Here is a 17,500-nt window from a genome sequence, read left to right as displayed (position 1 = left end):
ACAGAATGGTTGAGGTTGGAGGTCCAGGAAGGGGACCTCTGGAGATCATCTAATCCAACCTCCCAGCTCACAGCAGGGCCGACAAGAGCAGGTTGCTGGCAATGTCCAGACAGGTTTTGAATACTTCCAAGGATGGAGACTCTGAAACCTGCTTCAACAAGCTGCTCCAGTGTTTGGTCACCCCTAAAGTAAAAGTGTTTCTTTTCTTATGTACCAGGTTCTTCGGGTTGTTCTTCCCCTGGTGCAGGACTTGGCATTTCCCTTTGCTTAAATTAATGAGATTCCTGTTGGCCCATTTCTCCTGCCTGTTGGTGTTCCTTTGAGTGGTCATACAGCCTCTGGTGTATCAGCTTGTCCTTCCAGTTCTGTACCAGAGACTGCTCTTTTGATAGTCGTGGTTGCAGTACCTATAGCTCAAGTATAGGAGCTGTTCATGTGGTGGATTGTGCTTTAAAAATGAAGTCTTCCAGATAGTTGTAAGTCTGTTGTAATACAGTGTGGATAGATTTGACTTTTCAGAGGTGCAAGTCTTAGTCCATTTTATATTCCAGGTGATTAGCAGGTATGTTACTGTCATTTGTCTTTAGTAAGCTTGAATCATTTTAGATCAGATACATAATAGATTAAGGCAAAAAGTGAGGCCAGCCACTAGGAAACCTGGCATTAATTGCAGGGTGGTTGTGCAAATTGAACAGCATTTTCCCTGGTGTCTTCATTACTAGTGATACAGAATAGCACAGAGTATGCAAGACTAGGTTAGAGAAGTTTCAGATGATGTTTCTTAGATGTGACTTCTGGCAAAGATGTTATACTGTAAACTACAGTGGTGTAGATATAGTGATATAGTGGTATAGAAATGCAGCAAATTTAGCCATCTGTGCAATAGCCAGTGGCCTCTGACAGAGGAGCATGGTGGACTGAGGGCAATAATGCCTTAAACTTCTGCAACTATGTCTGCCAACTTTCATCTCTGACAGGTAAGTCCCATCTTCTTGACAGGCAGGTTGGCACTAGAGTGATTAGGCTTATATACATGTGGTCAGCCTAAATGCAGTCCTTTAACACTTCTGGTGGTTCCTGGGTCTGTCTTAGTAAAAAGCAGTGCAGCAGAAATGCCAGGCTCCAAGCTTTGACATTTCTGTATGCTCCTTAGCTATTTATTTTTTTATCTCAGTGTCGTTAAATCACCAAAAGTGTCAAGTAAACTCCCCTCTCTTTCCGAAGAAAAATAAATGGAAATGCATCTGAGGGCTGCATAGTTTGGGTTATTGGTGTGACACTGGTGTGGTTGTCAGAGGGTAGGAACCTCCTCCAGCAGAAGTCAGGGTGCTGGGATTTGATGGTTATATCCAGCAAGTACATTGACAGAGTCTCCTTCAAATCCAACTCTTTCATTAGATACAGACTCTAACAATAAAAAGGGTTATTTCATACACTTCTGCATAAAGGAAAGATGTATTTTGCCAGAGCAGTAATAATTTTTTTTCCTAAGAATTGGTGATTATTCTGCAACCTTCTGAGTCTTTACTCCCCCCATACCAGTTACAAGCCCTACATTTAGACATCCTGCTGTGTCATCATGGAACAAATTTTATTAGAGTAAGATCCGTGGACAATGTTGCAAGTGCTGACACTTAAAATATATGTGATGAAAATGGAAAAGTATTTCAGTGTCTGAAACTTTACCTACACGGGAAGGCAAGTTAACTGTAAACTCTACGTTCACTGTATGTAACTGTCCAGTATTAATGCACCATGTTATCAGTCTTTATATACATTAAACATAAGATAGTTTATTCCATTGAAAGTGGAGCAAGCTCCACTAAATACAGTTTAGACAAAGCTTTTCAAAAGTAATTACGACTCCTTCAAAGGTAGGGTGAGCTCACAGTTACGTATACTACAGGGGAGCCCGTCAGAAGTTAGCTTCGCAAATTCACACTTTGTGCTTACTAACTAGACCATCCCAAAGACCTTAAATTTTCTAGGTAGTCTTTGGAGAGATTTGCCTTCTTTCTTAAAATAATTTTATTTGAAATCCAAACATGCTGAGAAATTTATATGAACATTTAGAACACTATAGTTTCTGTATTTAAGTCTTACAATTGTCATCATTGTGAAAAAGTTACCTAAGATGTCTTTAAAGTTCAGAGAGGCACCTTTAATCGTAATCACATGGTTATTGGATCTTTTGGTTTGTACTCCTGACTGCTATTTTCCAGACTGTGTTTACAGTTCTTTTAGTTGAAATGTTACCTGTATTTTTCTGGTGTCAGAATTCTTGTTGGAATTTTTACCATCTCAATTTTATACAGCGAATGTGGTGATTTTGAGTATTACCCTTTTTGATGTTAAAAAAGTGATAAAAGCATGTTTATATCCCTCTTTCACTGTACCCGCATAAATCAGTTAAATGCAAAAAAGCTGCATCTGTTATAGTGATTGAGAGTTACTAGTTTCTAATGTACTGGGATTTGATGACTAAAACTGACAGTGGTCTGTATGTAAATTTCCTAGAAGAGAGGAAAAAAAAAACTATAGGGAGCTTATTTTATCATCTTTCAAATATTAATTCTTGTCATGCTCATTTTCAAGTGAAGTTTCTACACCTATTCATAAAAATGAGAATTTTTAACAGCTTTTTTTAATCAGGACCATGTACGTGTTCTTGCTGGTAGAGGTATAAAGATAACTTCAATGTGCGGTGTTAGGATGAGTACATTGCAAATGCACATAAAAGAAATTGTTATGGACTTAAAGTTCTTTCTTGAAGTTTAGATGATCTTCATCTGCAAAATTTGCTTAGCAGAAATTTGCACGCAGCTTTCTTGGGAGAGTAATGGGAATTGTGTTCGTCTAGTCAAATGATGCATTTTGTTTGTTTTAGTGTGCTGTCTGTCAAGGTCTCCATTGGTGAGATCTGCAATTCATGTTCAGTAGCAAAATACTGACTGTTTTCACTACAAAAATCCTGAATCAGCTTTTTATACAAGTCTCTTTACTTTTGTGCTCAATACTACTAGAGGTAGTATTCCCAGTGATGCTTAATTTCTAAAGTACAGGGAGGATAGTAAAGGTGTTTGTATTTTTTTTTTTTTTTTTTTACTTTAAAAACTGTGTCTTTGTTATAGGAAAAGAAATTTTTAAAACTTTGTTGTGAGTGTCTGCAGGGGCTTTCCTAAGCAAATGTGAACTCAGCTGCATGCAGGTACAAGGCCACTCATGCTGTGCTTGGATGCGGATCACGGCAGTGTGGCCCTCTCCCAGGCTGGGGTGCACCTGGCAGCACCTGCTGACAGCAGCCTCTGCAGCGACTCGCAGGCACGGCTGAGCTCTACCAAGTTCCTGGCTGCACCGTGTCTAAGGAGAGGCAGAGCAAATCTGCCTGCCAAAGACTATTGACAGACTGCAATTCAAACTTGCGATTTTTAGCGTGGAAGGGCTGAGTTTTGAGCATAGCCAGAACCTATAGATCTTTGCCATGACCTGCATATCAAGTTCACTTTTCGCTTGGCCAGATGCTGCCATTATGCTTTCCTTAACTTACTGGAATGATACCAAGTTCTGCTTTAAATAGAAGTTTCTAGCAGTATTCAGGGACCTTAATTATGAAGTATTGACCCTTAAAAAAAGTACTTCCTAGTGTGGTGATCAGGTCTCTTGTCTTTTTCTGTAGTGTTTCACTTGGTTTCATAGGGTTGTTATTTTTTCCTAGGCTCACATAAATTATTTATTTTTCAAGGGAGGTAAGCTAATAGTTTTGCCCCATGTAGCTTGCAGACAGCTCAAAAAGTGTCAGATGTGCCTTTTACTTCATTCTTATTCAGTAGAGATTGAGAGCTCCCTCTTCAGCCTCCGTACACCTTAATTCAGCAATGCAGAGGACTTCGAAGCTGGACAATAAAGAAAGATAAGCAATGGGAAAAGTGGAGGAGAGACTTCTTTTTTAGCTACTTGGATATCAATAAATGCGTCAGTATGGGCTGGGACTACTACTTTTACAAACTTTAGAGACGGGATCTCTCCTAGGCAAAGTGTGCTTGCTGGAAAGTGTCTGTGTATGTGTTCTAATAATAAAAAGAGATCCTGAAAAATTTTGTGGGACTGGCAACAAGGTAACAATTGTAACATTTTTAGGGTAAGCCTAAAGTATAGCGGCAGCCAGACAGACAATTTCCCATATGTGAAAATTCTGTTGTGTTCATTATTATTATTATTTTTCCTGACTTGTGCTAGGGCTAGTTACTTGTTATGGAAAAGGTTCTATCTACATGGGGTTTCTTCGCACTAATATAAATAATAACTCTATATAATATATTAATAGTTTTTTTCCCTGCCTTCCTTACATGTCTTGGAGTTTACACCCATAGAGGACAAGGCTATCCCAGTCATGTACTAACAAGTTCATTAGCCCTTGCTTTGTTTTAAAATGTGTTTTGAAAGTGTGCGTGCATGCACATGACAGTGTAGGAGCAGAGCTCTGAGGAGAACATCCCTGTCATAGATAATGTGTGCATGATTGACATAGGGGAAAAATGTCTAGAGGGGAGAACACTGAAAGATATTCTGCTGAAAGACCTGCTTATTTGCAAAGTAAGTCAACCTTTACACATAGTGGAATAGAAGCTGTTTATCTATTAATCCGTCAGACACTATGAACTTCAAAACTGCATGTTAACCTTTATTTTAACAGGGTGTAAGGTAATGCAAAAACAAAGAACTGAAAGTACTTCCCATAGTACTGATTACATTTGGGTGCTATCTCTGTAAGAAGTATCCTAATGTACAAAAGCGAATTTGTGACCAAAAATGTTGAATTACTGTAAAAATTGCAGAAAAGTTATCCACAATAGAAAATCTGAAAATAATTTTTTTTTTCTTAAAACACAAGCAAACAAAACCACAAACATCTGTGCTAGAAGAAACTTCCTGCAGAGGAAGAGGGGAGTTGTCCTGTAGTATTAGTTTTTATATATTGGACCTACACTAGTTTGGGCGTCAAAATTGTTAATATTTGCCAGTTGTTACATGCATACCCTTATTTCACTTGATATGTTCAGAAAGACATTCTGGCTTCATCTCTAGTGTGGATAATTATGTTCTGTTCACTTCAATCATATGCTTGCTTGATACAATCTCTTGCTCTCTTGTCCTGACAGTATTCTCTAGGGAAAAAAAGATATTTTGGCAGGTAGGAACAGGTGGATGTAACTTGCTTTTTTATAGCTGGAGCTCTAGATTAATAATTTTTATTTTCCTCCTCATTATTCTGCATTTGGCTCTGTTTACTATATCCTTATTTCAAAACCAGAGTGTTTATGTTACTTGTAAGTCACACTGACATTCCTCAGAAGTCTATTTTTTAAATTGTCTTTTTTTCAAATGCTTACAGATTTTTAAGAAGTCTTGTCTAAAAGAAGCCAGTCTTTCAGATGCTACAGGTTTATTTGTGCTTGGAGTTTGGGATTAAGTAATGCGCAAGAGTTGATTCACAATGTACTATAATTGACTCACTACAGGATAGTGAACTGCAGTATAATGAAGTTCCTCATCTCACAGGAGGGATTTTATCAGCAAGCAACATAGTAATACTAACCACCAAAAACTGACTTGTTTGTTAATGTTGCTAGGATTTTGGTTGTTGCTTAAGAACAAAGGAACATCAGAGATATGGAAGTTTGGTGTTTTTTTAAGGTAAAAACAATTATAATTCTTAGAAAGGGGGTTCAGAAATCACGCATTGCAATAAAATAAAAATGGAAGTTGTCGGGCAAAAAAAGAATGTTGGGAGATTGTAATTTTGCTTTGTGTAAACAGCTGTCACCTTAATAAAAGCTGCTGAAGTGAAGCCATTAGGTGAAGGGAGATGCTTTGTATAATAAGATGCAAAACACATGCCAAATAGAAAACTCCATTTGATTCTTTTTTTATTACATGTGAATAGGTTGTCTGGTCTGTAGGAACAGACTTGGTAAATGTTTTGTTTTGCCAAAGAGTAAAGCAAGCACTTAAGTAGGGCAAGATCATTGCAGAGGCTGAAGGTTTCTTTATATCCATCTTACTTGGTGAGGATGTTGAGGAAATATTTAACAGAGACCTATTCTATTCATGCGGCGAAATGAAGTTGTTTAGGAGTCTGAGAAGGGGTCAAAGAGAAGGTATTGGCATAGCAGTTGATACTTCTACAAGGAGCTTCCCTTGAAGGGCTAGACAGTGTTCATTGAAAAGCTACAAGGAATTTAGAAATGCAGTAGCTGAGCTATTGACTAAAATATGCAAATCTCATTAAGATCCTGTTCTGGAGAACAGTAGGGTAACAAATGTGCTCATCTTGTTAAATTGCTGTTGGAGTGTATGGATGAAAGAGAATTGAGGAGGTGATTCTGGGAAGTGATTGTGATTTGGTTGGTCTTCCCTACCAATAAAAGTGATTGCAACAGTAAATTTTAAAGTGGTTATAAAACAACTGAATTATTATGTTTGATGGATTAAACTGTCTGCATAGTAAACTAAATTTCTTTAAGCCTCTGAGCAGAATAAAAGATAAAAGAGTGTACTAATTAATTAATTAATTAACTTTCCTTAGATTCCTGGAGAAAATCCCTGTTGAGAAGAGGTCATTAAAAAAAAACCAAACCACCAAGTGATTTTGAGCGTCAGTGAAAACTGTGTGATTAAAAGAAGAAAATATGCTATGAATAACTGCTCTGAGTTTGTTACTAGAAAAGCTGATTGTTTGTAAAGAAAAGATTTTTTTTTTAAGGGGGGGGGGGGGGGGAATGAATGTGCTGCTTTGTCTGGTTGTGTATCAGGTCTCCTTAAAAAGACTGTTATCAAAAGCTCTTCTCTGTACTCTTAGAAATGTAAGTGTCTTCTCCCTGTGAGCAATCCTTCTGAAAGGAGAACAAATGAAACGTTATCACAAGACTTGAGATTTAACACTTGAGCTGTTTATTTCTGCTTAAGTGAAACCAACTGACTTCTATCTCTGTGTTTCAACTGGTGCATCTAATTAACATCCTGGAGGAGTGATGTTAAAAATCCAGTATCCATCTCAGTTAAGAGAGTCCATCACTTGCCATTTCTAGAGGCGACATGAGGTCAAGTCCTTCCTTTAAGCAGCGTTAGAGTAGTTCCTGAGTGGAATTGTTGTGTTTCTCATAAAAGAAATATGAAATAGGTTAGTTATTACTTTTTAATCATTATGTATTAAAGCTTGTTCACAGCCTTGAAAGAACAGGCAAAGCTCCAAACAAAACTTTTGCTTGATACTGACTTAAAGAAGTCTGTGCAATAGGTCTCAGTTCTAAAGAGCCCAGCTGGATAACTGGGCAACTTCTTGTCAGATGGAAGTTGCTCTTTATGTTTTCATGGTGAGGTATGGAAAAGACTAATTTGAAAACTCTAAGGCATTTCTGAACTTGAAATCTTTACCAATTTGATTTAATTGGGGAAGGCAAATGAGAGGTGTAGGCTTGGTGGTGGTGGTGTATATTAAAAGGGGCTAGCATCTGTTTTTGTAGTTCTTTTTGCTTGATGTGCAAAGAGGAAGAGGAGAGAGCAATCCATTGAGAAAACAAAGTGACAGCAGACCAGGAGGGGTTAGCTGCCTCTCAAGGGACCTTGTAAAATGGTAAAAGTGTAGGACAAGAACAGAGGATGGTCTGTGCGAAACAGTATGGAACTGCATATACAAGAAGCTTCATGAAGAGAGGGAAAGGCAATACAGAAGATAAAGTGGATAGACATCTCCTTGTTCGATGGGCTCTGTGTTGAAGCCTGGGGCAGAAGCAAACTTAGTCTGATCTTTCTGAAGGTGCTGCTCCCTGGCAATTAAGCCTGCTTTGTGAAGTCAATTAGTGAGTCACTGGTTTGGGAACTCTTCTATCAAGAGGCAAAAACCCTAAATCTATTTGGGGGAAGAAAGGAGCTGGATTAAGTTTGTGTTTTGTTCTTAAAAACAAAACCAACAAAAGCAATTCTTGTTTATTGGGAGGGTTCTTTGTCTGTAAGCAAAGGACTTTTTTGGCTTGAAGAAAAAAATTGTTCAATTGCTCTAAAAGCACTTTACTTCTGGCAAGTCAACTTCACCATAGCAAAAGTTTTAAGAATAAAATTTGAAATACTGTGATTTCATAAGCTAAACTCTGTTTATAGGGTTCGCATGCTGTTTTGTTTCAAAAGGCGAACAGAGAAATCTGTAGATGAGAAGCATCTGGGAGTAAAAAAAAGATAGCAAAGATTTATGGTTTAGGGGGAAGGCAAGCATGTGAAAGTTTGGTACCGCTTGTTATAATGCTTTTCTTACATAAGTCATTAATGTGATTCTGATCACAAGGTGATTGGCAAATGAAATAGAAAGGAAAGATGTAAAAGTCATTAAGAAAATTGAAAAAGGAATGTTACCTCTTACATAACGTATAATTAACCTCTGAAATTCACTGCCAACCTATACTATTGAGGTCAAAACCAGAACAGAATTCAAAAATTGTTAGAAATACATTTGCATAATGCTAAAACACACAATTCTGTTGTAGGATTTTCTGTAGGTATAAAAAGAAAGATCTCTGGGAGTATTGCCAGCTATTACCTGGTTGTGAAAGGCTGAGGTAGAGAATTGTGTGAGAAACAGCCTGTATAATTATCTGGCATTACTTGCATTTAAGCATAATGTAAGCTTTGCTTCTTTATATTCCTTCATCTCTCTCCCTACTGGCTGTAGAAGGAGCTTGGGGAGGTGAGCCTCAGAGAGCCCAAGTTAGGCGTTGTGAGTAACTGCCTCCTTCCCACGGTGTTGACAGACATTTTTCTGTGTTTTTGTAACAGCTTGCAGTATGAAAGCAATTAATTGTATCCACTGATCATTAAGAAAGGCTGGGTATTTCTGTTTTGAATCAGGGCTGGGTCAAGTAAGTGCTGTGCATCCCAGTGCTTCAACTGATTCCTTCTGCAGGCACACTTTTAAAGTGGTTTGTTTGTAAGTCTTTGTAGATTAATTAATTCAGATAGATTTGAGTATCATATAAATCCGCAGTTCTTTATATTCACATTAAATGTGATTTTTGTTTGGGGAAGTGAGGGTATTAATTTTGTTCTTCAGAATAACTAAAATCTCTTGAGCATTAAAACCTTGTTAATTCTCATGCAGCTAAACCTCAAGTAATAATTCACTTAAACAGAATGACTTCACAACAAAACTAACTGCGTAAGTGCAAATGATTGTAGCTTATTCTGTTTTGGCCTGTAAAGCGTACCAAAAATCCAAATATATGGATAACTGGAAATTGTTCAGGAACTTTTAATTATCCTCAAAAAGTCACAGTTTCCCAATTAAAACCAGAAATGGCAAATATTTTTAAAAGTACTGAAGCTAGGAGTTTTAGAAAACTCCGAAACAAAAGTTCTGAAGAGGAAAATCATAACCAAGAATGAAAAAGAAGAAACACAAAAAACACTGATGCTTAGTGACTGCACAGAAATACTAGAATAGTCAATAGAGGCAAGAGATTTCAGTAAATATTTTTGTTCTGTGCTTGGGAAAAAGGCAGATACAATGTTCACATCATAGGATGTACAATAACACACTCTGTTTTTTCAGTAATAAAGGAGAAGGTTAAACAGTAGTTAAATTTGGCATTTTTAAGTCAGAGACCTGGCATCCAGGAGCTCTGTAAGAGCAGGCCAGAGAATTGTTTATCGATCATACAGATTTATTTCTTCATGTTCTTGGAAAACAGAAAAAGTTCCAAAGGACCTGAAAAGCACTATGAACTCCCTTCTGAGAAATAAATATAATCCTCTCAGACTGACATTAGGCTTGAGCGAAACAGTAAAATTATTGAGGTGGTTAATAAATGTGAAGGATAGTAATTAATGAGTCCTGGTTCTTGGAAAGTAAGTTCTATCATGTTAGCTTCAATGTTCTTGAGTTTTTATAATTAAATAGAGTTGAAATGAATACAGCTGTGTTACACAGTTGGCTTTAAACTTGCATGATGTCTCTTTTTAGTCAACTAAGATGATGCAAAGTCAATACAGTACCTATGAAGTGTACAGCAACTACCTGATAAGTTTTGTGTAATTGTAAATATTTCGGTGATGTTGCCTTGGGCTTGGGTTTTGGTCTTTGTTTTATTTAGTTTTTGATAGTGACACAGGGCTCAGACAGGTGCTCTAGCCTTAGAGACTCCTGTGGAGTCCGTCTTCCCATGAAGCAGCGATGTCCCAGCTGCATAACAAGCCACTGAGTTGTCTGTGCAGTGAAAATAGTAAACTTGAGAGAAGAAGTGTGGTAGATGGATGAAGGCATAATTTCAGGCTAAGCCATCAGTCTCCATTTGTCAAGAAATCCCTAGATAACATGAAATTGTTTGTGTTAATATTTGCTAAAAGCACAGACTGGGGCATGAGTGCTGTATAATGAAGAGGAGAGTGACTGTTGGGAAGCAAACTGGGTTGCACGTCTGCTTCTGGTTAACTGTGTTTTGGTACAGCCAGAGGGGAGGTTGTTCTCTAAGACTGAAGGCTGTAAACTGTTTTTAGAAGGTGTGGGAGTGTACCCTAGAAAGGAGCAGAATGGGGGGAAAAAAGGGTGTTTTAATGAATCTGGTGATTTATTATTCAAGACATTCCATAATTGCATGAAATCGAGGCACCTATTTCATCTGTAGTGGTGGCTGTTGGTCATAAGAATAGCAGTTCGAGTTGGTCCTCAGGGTAAAGCAGTTGCATTGAGCAAATTGCAGTGGACTGAGAGCTGCAGCTTTGGCTCAGGACAGTGGTGCACATCAGTGTGCGCCTGTCCTTGCCTTTCTGAGGCTGCCAGCTGCTCCTGCCTTCTCTTCCCACTCTGCAGGAGTGAAGGGTGTTCTTCTGCCTGAGCAGTCTCTTCAAAGCCAATTCTGTCTGGAAAGTCAATTTAAGTGAATGAAGCCTGTCCTTCTCTTCGTTTCTCTGTCACGACATTGTAGGTGGCTTTGGGCACCCAATTTCTTTTTGGGGCCTAAATCAGACTTGTTTTTTCTTGAGCATTACGTCTGTTGCCTCTTTTGGCCAGTATGAAATCCTCTCACAAAAAGTACACTTTTGAAACACATCTGTGAGATTTTCCTCACAGTTGCTGTGGTCAAAAAGGGCCTTTCACTTTCCTTGCACTGGCCATAGTTCTGTATTTCCAGAGGTGGAGAGGCCAGCTGTGGATACTCACACCACTTCATTTCAGGTGCTGGTAACAAATCTTTCTAGTACTTCTGTAGTGTTTCTTGTAATTTCTGTTGCTCTGTTTTGCACACGACCCATTACAGCGTTATTCTTTAATAGCTGTCTTGCATTGTTATTAATAACAAGTTATTCTGATTCATAGTAGGAAAAAAAAGATGATAGAGTGAAACTGGTCTGTTAAGGACAACTTCAAATATTCTGCCCATCTGTTTACTGGACCACTTGAATTACGAGCATTTTCGTATCTTAGCTTTGCTTTTCTTTGGCCCCTTTCATCTCTTGACATTTCCACACAAGGTTTTAGTAACTTAATAGGAAACAGTGGCGTACATTTGGTAGTATCAGCTTCAAGTGCTGTGTTTGAGATATCTCTGTTCATCTAATCTTTTCTTCTGTACTGTCTGCTTTCTTCTGTATCTCCTTTGCCTTTTCAGACCTGTAGTTTCTCTAAGCGTACAGGAGTTTCTACTTTCTATGTTGTCCCACTTTTGTGAAGACCCCATGTACCCTGGCTTTACTAAGATTTAACTGCAGTGATTATTTTGTTGTGAGTACAGTAGCTTAAGTCACGATAGTTATGAGCAATATTCCTTTTTCTTCAGGTTCAGTCTTTCTCATCTTTCTTGCCTCAGAAATTGCCTACGAACTTTTTAGCAATTCAAACAATTTTGTCATAGTTCTCTTTGATTTTTGTTATTATGTATTTGCTTTTCTTGGTTTTATTTTTCAGTTTGGCAATGCAAAGATTATAGTTGTTTCTAATACCTGCTAGTCAGATTATAGTTTCACTTTGTATAGATGGTCTGAATCTCAGATTCATGCAGACATGGTCGATAAATTTCTTTGGGTGGTGGTGATTTTACATTGCTATGTTGGCTTGGGGGGGCGCAATAGGGTCTTTGCAAGACCTACATCAGACATTAAGCATTGGTGGGTGAGTTTTTTGCCAAGTTGGATGATACCTGATCAAAGCTTCTGCATTGCTCTTTCAGTTTCTCTGAAGTTGCAACCCATCCTGGTGTTGGACTCACCTAGTACAAGGAATAAGCCATGTTTGGTATTTTGACAAGCATGCTTTGGAGGCAGTTGTTAAATATGTCCCTGTCTGTATTGCTCTGATCTTCTGTCAGAGGAGAGCAATGTCTGAGTTAGAAAGCTTGCATAAGCTCTGAACTGAATGACTGACTTGTTTGTAGTAATCAGCACCAGTTTCTCAGGATCCTCGTCTTTGCTGCAGCCTGGGGTAGGTGAGGTGTTTGCTCATTTTCTTTAAAGTGTTTGTCATAACAGTCAGTCTGATCTGATCTCAAGCCCCAAGTCCATTTTACTCGTGGTTTGTGGTAGCTTCATTTGAAGTAGTGCTCTCACATACCAGCATCCAGCTCTGCGATGTTTTTCAGTGCCAGTATAACAGTGTCTGTGTTTTAGAGACAAGCTCTATTGCTGGGAGTTACAGCTGATATAAGTCAGCTATGTTTTCTGCTGAAGACTGTTGTTACCAGATGAACTTTTTTGTAATTGGTGTGTTTTATGAAGATATATGACTAAATTATGCATTAGAAACATCCAGTTTTGTGGGGTGTTGAGAGATGGTAACAACAGCTAGTGAATCAAGTGAGGCTGGAAGAGGGATTTGAGTGGTGTTTAGTTGGAAGAATTTTGAAGTAGCTGAGTCATTTTTAATGAGCAAAAATTTAAGGGGTGGTTTTGTTAAAAAATGTTTCCTGGTGATAGTTACTGGAAATTGAATATAGACTTAAGCTCAGAATGCAGATTTTTCAGGTCATTCATTATAGAAAAAGTTAACACACATATGGTGGGTTATCCATGTCTTGCTGACATCTTTCTGGAGAAAGGCTTCAAATATAGCAAGCGAGGTTCTCACTCAAGTATGTGTACAGGTGTTGACACAGCAGCTCACTTGGGGTAGGTCTTTTGCTCTGTTTCTCAAACAAGTGGATTATGCAGCAGTGGCTCCTTCTGGCTTCGAAGTGTGGAAATCAGAGGGGTAGGTGGCTGTTCAAGTTGGTGTTGTTAGTGTAGTTTTAGTTGTTTTTTGTGACTCAGCAGTTTTGTGGCTGAGGCTGTGTCGTTTTCTGAGTTTGTGTTCTGCCACAGCTCTGCACAGCATTACTGGACTGCGTTATCTCAGCTGCTGTGAACTGATTATCCACTAGCCAGTGCCAGCCTAATAAGGTTTCTTCTCTATTTCTAGTTGAACCCTGCTTTCTCTGTTAATTTTTGTGAAATGAGTCATGCTTGCTTTTATTTAAAATGACTATATTTTTAACTAATAGTGGTGATGTTGCAGATTTGGCAGGCAAAGTGGGTATTATTTTGAATAATATCAATTTACGCACTGAGAATTCTTGATTAAAATATATGAGCTTTATTTGCATCTTGAATTACAGTTTCTCCTTATATATCATTATTTTGCAGAAGAGATGACACTAATATGTGTTTATTTTATTTGTCAAGTATTGACAGAGGCAGCTCTTCTTTCCTTGTAGGAATCTGGGTAAAAATGGCTTATCTAACAGTAGTATTCTATTGGATAAATGCCCACCTCCACGACCACCGCCTCCACCGTACCCTCCCTTGCCAAAGGACAAGCTGAATCCACCTACACCTAGCATTTATGTAAGTAAATCTAATGGTAGAAGTACATTGCTGACTGTCTGTTGTAATTGTTTGGATATCTGAATTTCATAATGTAATCATTTTAAAGATGCACTATTCATAGCTGAATTCCAGTTACAGTGCTCTCCCAGCTGGTGTATAAGTGGGAAAAATGCTTAACCTTAAAGAAAATTCTGAGACATAGTTTGACTCTTAAAATACTTGTAAATTAAGAGTTTCAGTAAATGAGAAAAAACAGCTTCAGAATTTTTTGTTTAATACTCAAAATATTGGCAGAATAAGCAAAACAGTGCATTAGATACAATGCACAATATTCAAATATGTATGTACATTTTTAAAAAGTGTCAGTTTAGGTATAAATGAGCAAGTAATTAAACTACACTCTCCTAACAATCTGCTTCAAAATATAGTAAAGAAAAAATTAATAAAGTTGAGGTGATGTTAAGAACAAAATGTCATTAGGAAAAGATAGGTTTTAGTTGCATAGTATTTTCTTAATGTAAGCATTAAAATGTTTGTTCTGAAAATAAAGTTTCATAATAGCTTTACGAAGAGTTTGAACTAACTGCCTTAGTAAAAGATTTCCCTTCCTTGATAACAGAATAATAAATTTTAGTATGTCCATCCAGCCAGTGTGGAAACCTCAAGTTAACTTTGGTCAGCTCAACGTGGGGAGCAGAAGCGGTCAGCACTTTTGTCTGATACTACACAAGCAGTCTATGTAAGAGCTAGATTAAGTTGGAAGCAGCAGTGCTTCCAGCTGTTCTCCTAGTGTTGCATTTGAATTAATCTACCTTATTAAAAGTCTGTCACAGCTTTGTTGACTCTGTACAAAGCTGGTAAGTCAGTGTGCTGCAACATAGCGTGCAGATGTGCTAGCGAGGATCCCAGTATTTGGGAACTCTGTGTTGCGTTTTATTTATTGAAAGGGATATTTTAAGCATTTTAGAAGATTCACAACCATTTTAAAAAAAATTTTAAAAAGAAAAAAAAAAAGATGGGGGAGACTAGCATAAAATTGAGGGCACAGGTGCACAAAAGCACAAAATCAAATCAGCCTTTCTGGTTAATATAATACTGTGAGAGTCATCTTTTTAATTATAGTTTCTTGTGTACATTATCAGTAGAGTTAGCTTTTTTTTAACTTCTGAGAAGAAAGTTAGTATATTATCTTGCTCTTCAGAGAATTCTGTAGATTCAGGGAATGTACAAGGCTACTGTCAGAAGAAATAAACTGCAGGAAACCTGAGTTGCAAAAGCCGAAACAACCTGGGAATAATTCATGCCAAGAAATAAATTGCAGTAACAAATTAATTTCAGGAGTTAACCTAGCTTTTAAGGTGGAAAAGATTATATGATGTAGCTGTTCAGTCCCCACAGTGCAAGGAAATGGAGAAAATTCCTGTCTTCTTTCTGTTGTTTCTCTTTTTTTTTCTTTTTATTATTATTTCTTATTTTACAAAAAGGGAATCTAAATTTGTCTGACATCTAATACTGACATCTAATACTCCATTATAATTTTACAGCTGGAAAATAAACGAGATGCTTTCTTTCCACCTTTACATCAATTTTGTACAAATCCAAACAACCCTGTTACTGTAATACGTGGCCTTGCTGGAGCGCTTAAATTAGGTAAGTTTACTTTACTTTTTTTTGTTTACCTTGGAAAAAAAGATGTATTTTTCAAAAATAAGTTTGATACTGTTTCTAATCTTGATCATCTCAAAAAAAAAAAAAAAAAAAAAAAAAAAACAACAACCCACAAAATCCAGCAGATTTTGTTGAGCACAGAGAGGAGTTGAGCTGTGGATATGGAAGCTTACAGATAGACTTTTTTCCCTGTGAATACTATGGCTACAGGTCTTTGCTCTTAGATTTAATGATCTGTAATCTGACTGTGTGCAATGTTTCGAACTCTGGAGACAGAAAAACTATCACCGCTGCTAAGAAATGTGTTATATGATGGAAGTGCATTCTGAAAACTCTAGTCTGAAAAATAACTTTATTGGTAGTAAATTTAAACATTGTTTGCAGATTTGTTTACACAAGGCATGTAAAATGTTTCTTGGAATATAGTCCATACAGTAGCTGCCAAGTTTTTTCTAAGCTTCTACTGTTGTGTGCAGAAAAGCTTTATGAGTGTTAATGATTAACCTACAGGTTATGTAGGCTATGTGTTATGAAGGCTGAGGGGGAAAAGAAATGCTTTTGTTTAAACATTTAGATAACTTCAGAAGTATTCAATTTCTTGAAACTTGTTATTATAACTGTCTTTTTTTTTTTTTTGTTCCTATTTATTAGATCTAGGACTTTTCTCTACTAAGACATTGGTAGAAGCAAATAATGAACACATAGTAGAAGTGAGGACACAACTACTCCAGCCAGCAGATGAAAACTGGGACCCAACTGGAACAAAGAAAATCTGGCGTTGTGAAAGCAGTAGATCTCATACAACAATTGCTAAATATGCACAGTACCAGGCCTCCTCATTCCAGGAGTCTTTAAGGGTAAGTCCATTATTGTTATTTAAATTATAATTTACAAACTGTATACTAACTCTGGAACCAATTAATAATGGCTATTGGAAACAAACAGAAGGTGTTAAGGAAAAAGGAGATATTTCCGTTAGCATGAAGAGCACAGGTAAATTTACAAAATCTGTTTTGATTTTGAGGGTCAAATAGTATGTAGCATTTGCATAATGCAAAACATAATTTGCTTAATGTAAAACTCCTGGCTATTACATACTTTAAAAGCTTGTTAGTTTTAAGCTTTCATGTAATAATGTCAAAATTCATATTGAAATATTTAAAACTTAAGATGCTTTTTTTAACATGTATTGCTTCTAATTTCACACATTGTTTGAAATCAGATTTCTTTGTCCTTCTTAGTATTCTGAATTAGTTTGGATGCGGCTTATTAGAAGTTTGCACTCATACTTGTCTTTTGTTCCAGACATGACAGTTTCTACTTAGTTTAGAAGTTGTTAGACATATGGGACAGTGAAATGTTTGAAATGTTATTTCATTAGTATTACTTTTTAATATGCTGAAGTATTGAGCACATCCTTGGAATTAGCCATGGACACTTCTCAGAGGCTTATGTTATTTGGTGTTATAAAAAGATTAGGCTAAGGTGGAACTAAGACAAAAAGATATTCTTGACCAGTTGTTAGAAAATAGGGAAAACACCAACGTGGGGAATTGACTATTGTAGCTTTAACTGCTATTACACAGAAACAGCAATGGTTTCACTAAGAAAGGAGAGATAAATTCTAAATTTAAACTTTGTGCATTAGAGGAAAGGATTAGAAATGAAGAAATTAATAGATAGTTGAAGAAGAGAGAAGGGAAACTCATCACAAGGTTTTGAGCAAGACTGAGACAGGATGAGGAAAAGAAACAGGAATACCACTGGGAAGTGGGGAGCACTGAAGTCATGAAGAACTTGAGGCATAAATGGGATTTTTCCTCCTCTGCAGTGGTAATAACGTAAGATACCGACTGAAGTTTTCTGGTGCCCTTTGAACAGTGTTGTATTCTTGTACATTGTTCTAGAAGGGCTGGAGAACATTACTTCACTGGAACATTATATATAGAAATGTTTAATAAAGTACGTAATTGATCACATACCAGCTTGT

The 17,500-nt window shown here is 37.2% G+C and overlaps 1 protein-coding gene across 5 annotated transcripts in view; it reads left to right on the top strand.

The window, feature by feature from the left end:
* The window catches only part of KDM6A (lysine (K)-specific demethylase 6A), a 112,245-nt gene that overhangs the window by 75,923 nt on the left and 18,822 nt on the right, over window positions 1-17,500 (top strand). For all 5 annotated transcript variants that reach the window (XM_010077843.1, XM_010077842.1, XM_010077839.1 and 2 more), the window contains 3 exons: window positions 13,731-13,860; window positions 15,387-15,492; window positions 16,162-16,367. In XM_010077843.1, coding sequence (XP_010076145.1) covers window positions 13,731-13,860; window positions 15,387-15,492; window positions 16,162-16,367 — 442 coding nt within the window. The remainder of the gene's footprint in view (window positions 1-13,730; window positions 13,861-15,386; window positions 15,493-16,161; window positions 16,368-17,500) is intronic.

Source organism: Pterocles gutturalis, unplaced genomic scaffold (genome assembly GCF_000699245.1).
Source record: "Pterocles gutturalis isolate BGI_N339 unplaced genomic scaffold, ASM69924v1 scaffold14168, whole genome shotgun sequence".
Classification (NCBI taxonomy): Eukaryota; Metazoa; Chordata; class Aves; order Pterocliformes; family Pteroclidae; genus Pterocles; species Pterocles gutturalis.
The sequence above is the reverse complement of the archived record's forward strand: the minus strand, read 5'-3'. Positions and strand labels throughout refer to the sequence as shown.